Genomic DNA, 6,000 nt, shown 5'->3' on the forward strand with positions numbered 1-6,000 from the left:
TAAATAAAATAAAATATTAAAAAAAAAGAAAAAGGAAAAATCCTAAGAGCTTATCTGATCTCATGGAAAGCTACAAGTCAGACATGTAGTTTCCTTGGGTTGTTCAGCTTTTCCTAATTTTCTCCACGCCACATTCTTATGAAGATCCTTCTTGATGCGCTAACGTGACAGCCAGATATAAATACACAACAAACTATTAAGACTAGAGCTGCAGGGGAGAAGTCAGTCTAAGGTATACCAATGTTTTTTATTCCTAGATACATCAAATACTTAAATTTAAAATGAATTGTGAAAGTATATTTACACTTTGTTCATAAGCTGATAATAACAATAATTACATTATGTTTAATGATTTCCTTTTAAAGCATTCCCATTTTTTATGATTTTGTTGTCGCTTAAGATTTTATATTGTAGGCTCTACAAAGTACATAAAGTCCTCAACAAATATAACCAGAGACATTGAAATAAAGAACAAACTGACAATAGCCAGAGGGGAGTGGGGAGAGGGATAATAAGGGAAGGGCCATCAAGGAACAGGTATAAAGGACACGTGGACACAGCCAAAGGGGGGTAGGTTCAAGGGTGAAAGGTGGGGATGTGTGGGGCTGCGGGGAGTGGTGAGGAAAATGGAGACAACTATACTTGAACGACAATAAAAATATCGCTGAAAAAAGAGTTCTCAACAAATATATATTGCATGAATGAATGTTGTATTCTTGCTTTGCAGATGGGCAAAGGCACAGAAATATTGTGCCTTGCACAAGTTATACAAGTCATTAGTAGATCCACAACTGGGCTTTAGGTCTCCTGACTCTTATCTTTTAGCAACTGGTCTGAGAGCGAACAATTTATAAAGCACTAAATGTTAGCATAACTTAGACATGGCTATGCCATTTTCTAAAGCACCGTTTCAAATATATCAGGCTTATATAACAAAATTGAAAAGTAATGGTCATGTTGCATAAAAAGAAAATCGAGAGTTATTACATATGGAGCCCTGGCTGGTGTAGGAGTTATTGCCCTGGCTGGTGTGGTTCAGTGGATTGAACACTAGCCTGTGAACTGAAAGGTCACCAGTTTGATTCCCAGTCGGGGCACATGCTTGGGTTGCAGGCCAGGTCCCCAGTTGGGGACATGTGAGAAGCACACAATCGATGTTTCTCTTATACATCGATATCTCCCTCCCTCTCTTTCTCCCTCCCTTTCCCTCTCTAAAAATAAATAAAAATGGAAAAAAGTTATTACATGGAAAAACAATTATTGAACCTGTGTATAGATTTTTATGAAAGATAAAAACACTTTTCTTTTTCTCTTCTTTTTTCCATAGGGGCATTACTCTTGTGTGCCTTAAATGTGATTTCCTGGCTGATTCTTCTAGTTTAGATCGTATGGCTAAACACTTAAGTCAACGTAAAAATCATACTTGCCAAGTTGTAACAGAGAATGGTATGTATATATAATTGCATTGTTTTGGATTTCTGATATTTATTCCTTTATTTTGGATCAACCACAATATGAGGCCTTAATTTTATTAAGTTGATAGTCTCACTCATCACGTGTGCTATTTTAAGTGTTAAATGCTTCTAATTTCAGTTCCCAAAAGTACCTCAACTTCTGAACCTGCTTCTGAGTAAGTTGAATTTTCATTTGCTGTATTTTTCTTTGATGGATTTTTAACACTTGCATATTTTTAATGTATCATTAATAGAAATGAAAAATATTAAAGTATTTTGTTTCTGTTTTTGTTTTTAAAGCTGCTTGTTGAAATAGATTCCTGCTCTATGGAGCTCGTGCAACCTGGTGCAAGACAAGTTGGAATTTCCTAAGTTCAAAGTTCTGAAGTGTTTTTTTTACACAGAACCAGTTTCCTAAGTTCAAAGTTCTGAAGTGTTTGCTCACACAAAAACGGTTAAATAGCCAAGTCCATGACACTAGCTCTCATTCAGCTCTTTTCAGCTTTCAGATGGCACTAGATTCTTATTCCACCTTATCTTTGTGTCAGGTTAACATATCTTAACATATGCTTTTTTCCTCCAGTTGGCTCTCTCCAAAAATAACTTTTGTTTGTTATGGTCTTTATCGCTTTGCTTAAAATAATTTGTGTATTTCTCTGCTGTACTTGCCTTCAGAATATTGCATTTCAAATGCTGTGGCTGTTCATCTTTTTTTTTTTTGTCTGTCTGATTTCATAGTTAATTTCATACAAATCTTACATTTTTAGGCCAGGTAGCTGTCTTTCTTCTTGTTCTTTGTCTGTCATTGTTCTGTTTTTCATATTTTTCAGATGGAGAAGCAACACAGAAATTTCAAAAATGTCCAGGGTACTCCTGGTCAGTGTCCCCCTTCGTTGGACACAACTGATGCCTGTTCTCTCTTTCCAAGAAATATGAATTGTTTAACTGTGAGACCTCCTCTAGGTTGTGGCCCTAGGAAATCATATCTTGGGAAGAGTCCGTTCCTTCATGGTGGATCATGCTAATTTGGCCAGAGATGACCACCAAATTGAACACAACTTCTCACTGGGGGCTTTGGTTTTTTACCTTAAGCTTATAGTTCAGTTCTGACCAAGAAAAGCCCATCAAATCAATGCTTTTAACACCCAAGTTGAAGTTTAATCATTTAGGCTGCTGCCCTTTAATCTTCTTCTGTCATGTATGCAGTTCAAGGACTATAAAATCTGCCTGTGTAGATTGTAAAATTGTGCCCTTGGAAAACAAATTTCCAAAATTACAGTTCCAGCCCTGGCTGGTGTGGCTCAGTGGATTGAGCACTGGCCTGAGAACCAAAAGGTCGCCGGTTCGATTCCTGGCCAGGTGCCCAGTAGGGGGTATAAAAGAGGCACCAGTCAATGTTTCTCTCACACATCCATGTTTCTCTCCTTCTCTTTCCCCCTCCCTCCCCTCTCTCTTAAAATATAAATAAAACCTTTTTAAAAATTTGAAAAATATTAGTATTGCCAAAAACCCCTAGGGTTAATACTGGATAAAACTTAAAATGGCAGTACTAATAACTGTAAATTTGGAACTGTAATTTATTTTTTAATTAATTAATTAATTAATTTTAGAACTCGGGGAAGGAAAGGAGAAAAGAGAGGGAAAGAAACATCAGTGTGTGGTTGCTTCTATGAACCTTTTGGTTCATAGGCCAAAGCTCCATCCACTGAGTCACACCAGCCAGGGCTTTAATTTTTTTAATTTAACTTAATTTTATCTTGGTTTTATGTTGTTCTTCAACAAATTTATTGAGGTCTGTTCTGTTCTGTCCACCTTTTATTTCTTTTCTTTACAACTTTTGCGTTCATTTTGTTTTGTTAAGAACACCAAGAAATTCCTTAGACTTCTCTACAGATTTGATGTAGCTACCTATTGGTATCTTCTTAATTTGGTTATTTTTCACACATTAGACATTATTACACCCTCTGTCAATCTTAGAACTATTATTAACATTATTTTAGTGATTGTGAGTTCAAAGACATAAGGAATTGGCAAAAAACCCTTTCTGTAGACCTTAAAACAAATTTTAAAGTTACATTTCTGTACATGTAATGCATAATATCTTCTTAGCCATTAATGTAATTCCTTTGGATAAAGATAATATATTCAAAACTATTGGGACCAAAAATGCACTTGTTTCTTGCATATGTGTGTGTGTGTGTATATATATATATACACACACATATATACATAGATGTATATATTTTTTAATTTGGTGTGTATTTTGGTTACATTGACTATAGATTTGGTGAACAGTTTTGATGTTATTACCTATTTTTTTAATAAAATTTGTATTGTTAAAATGCCTCAGGAATTATTTTCTAACAAATACCATTACATAAAAGCTGTAGATTTCATCATACCATTAGGAACATTGTTTTGCTTCTTACATGGAAGCCTGATTATTTAGCCTACAGACGGAGAGCTCTATCTACTGAGTACATGTTACTCTTTTCCATCCAGCACAGTTAAAAGCCCGCTGTTTATAGTTTACTAATTTCTTGAACTTTAAACACTGACAAGAGTTCCTTTGTGATCTTAAGAACCATGAAGGTGGGTAGGCTCTGAAGTTTGATTCAGTCATGAGTGGTTTTTCTCTTAACGTCAGAACCCTTGAACTATGAAACTGTCTTAGTCTGTTTGGGCTGCTATACAGAATATCATAGACGAGTAGCTTACATATAATAGACATTTATTTCTCTCAGTTCTGGAGGTTGGGAAGTCTCTGATCCCGGTATGGTAGATTCAGTGTCTAGTGAGAACCTACTTTCTGGTTCATAGATGGTCATCTTCTTACTGTGTCCTCACACAGTAGAAGGGTTAAGAGAGTTCTCTGGGGTCTGTTTTACAATCCCATTCCTGGGGGCTCCACCCTCATAATCTAATCACCTCCCAAAGGCCCCATCTCCAAACACCATTACATTGGGTGTTAGATTTCAGTGTTTGAATTGGTGGGGGGGGGGGCACAAATATTCAGCCTATAACAAACATATTGAAAACCAGTTTTAATGACCATTTCTTATATAGTCTAATCTTTGAAATTAACGGTCAAAAGAGTTGAATCTATTTAGTTTTAATTTTCCAGACTGACTTCTGCTATAAATGATTTTCCAAAATCTTCAAAAGTGGCTTCTTTCTTAGTAATGGGTTTGATGATACTCAACTGTTTATTTCCATATCTGTCTCTAGGATGTTTTTTCATCCACCATTTTTCTACCCCCCTTTTTTTTTTTACTTTTCAAAAGTTGTAATAAAAATATATAACATGAAGTTTGCCATTTAAACCATTTTCAAGTGAACAATTCAGCAGTATTAATTACATCAATTTTTAAGCTTTTGCCCAGAAATAACTTCTTTGTGATTTTGACATAAGTTCTCTTTTTATGTGAATATTTTATCTGCTTCTGTTACAGTTCAAAATTATAAGTTACATTCTTGCTATAGCAATGTTTTAGATAGGGGTACAGATTTGTGTTCTTCCATATGATCATATTTCTCATGGGATGTATTCATTTTCTTAAAGTATAATACACTTAAAGTTCTGTGTCCTGTAGCATAATTTTTACTTGTTTAAATAAAACATTTTAGACAATCAGTACTAAGCTTACTTATTATAGTCAGTTGGGTTTTAATTGGTGCTGAGAGTTTTGGTTTGACAGTCTGAGCCCTTTACCTTCAGCATATTCTAATAGTAATGTTTTCACCTGATTCAGAAAAAGCCATCTCGTGCATGTGTGCTTTTTGGTAACAGCTGAATAAAAGGTGGGATTGACTCAGTTTCAATCCATTACCATATTAGAAAAATAATCTCTAAAGTACAGAGACTTAGTTTCTTGCTCTTGTATTGTCACACTTTGCCAAAACACTTCAGCAAATATTACGTGAGCACTTACTATGTACATGACACTGTTCTATGTAGTGGAAAAACAGATTGAAATCTCTGCCCTCATTGAGCCTACATTTCAGTGGTGGAAGACAAAGAATAGAAAATAGAAAATTATATAGTATGTTATATGATGATCAATACCATGGAGAAAAATTAAGGAAAGAGTATGGTGAGTAGGGGTTGGGAGGCTGCCATTTTAAATTTGATGGTCAGGGTCACCTCCATTAGATGACAATTGAGTAAATATCTGAAGGAGGTGAAGAAGTGAGCTACTTAGGTATCTATCAGAAAAGCCTTCAGGGGAGAATAGCAAATGCAAAAGCCCTGAAGGGGCGATTGGAATCACCATACATTGCTGATGGGGATGTATAATGGTTCAGCCACCTTGGGAAACAATTTGGCAATTCCTCAGAAAGTTAAACATAGAATTACCACATAGCCTGGCAATTCCATTTCTAAGTATGGATCCAAAAGAATTGAGAGCAGGGACTCAGGTACTTGTACATATATGTTCATAATGGTACTACTCACAATAGCCCAAAGGTAGAAACAGCCCAAATGTCATTAGCAGATGAAGAGAGAAATAAATTGTAGTATATCCATACAATAGAATATTATTTG

General features: G+C 35.4%; 1 protein-coding gene across 5 annotated transcripts in view; it reads left to right on the forward strand.

The window, feature by feature from the left end:
• ZNF280C (zinc finger protein 280C) overlaps window positions 1-2,836 on the forward strand; it is a 73,743-nt gene extending 70,907 nt beyond the window's left edge. For all 5 annotated transcript variants that reach the window (XM_045852299.1, XM_045852303.1, XM_045852300.1 and 2 more), the window contains 3 exons: window positions 1,328-1,446; window positions 1,594-1,630; window positions 1,755-2,836. In XM_045852299.1, coding sequence (XP_045708255.1) covers window positions 1,328-1,446; window positions 1,594-1,630; window positions 1,755-1,770 — 172 coding nt within the window. In that variant the 3' untranslated portion in view covers window positions 1,771-2,836. The remainder of the gene's footprint in view (window positions 1-1,327; window positions 1,447-1,593; window positions 1,631-1,754) is intronic.
• The last annotated feature ends 3,164 nt before the right edge of the window (window positions 2,837-6,000 follow it).

Source organism: Phyllostomus hastatus, unplaced genomic scaffold (genome assembly GCF_019186645.2).
Source record: "Phyllostomus hastatus isolate PE091 unplaced genomic scaffold, TTU_PhHast_1.1 phas_contig_90, whole genome shotgun sequence".
In the NCBI taxonomy this organism is placed as follows: domain Eukaryota; kingdom Metazoa; phylum Chordata; class Mammalia; order Chiroptera; family Phyllostomidae; genus Phyllostomus; species Phyllostomus hastatus.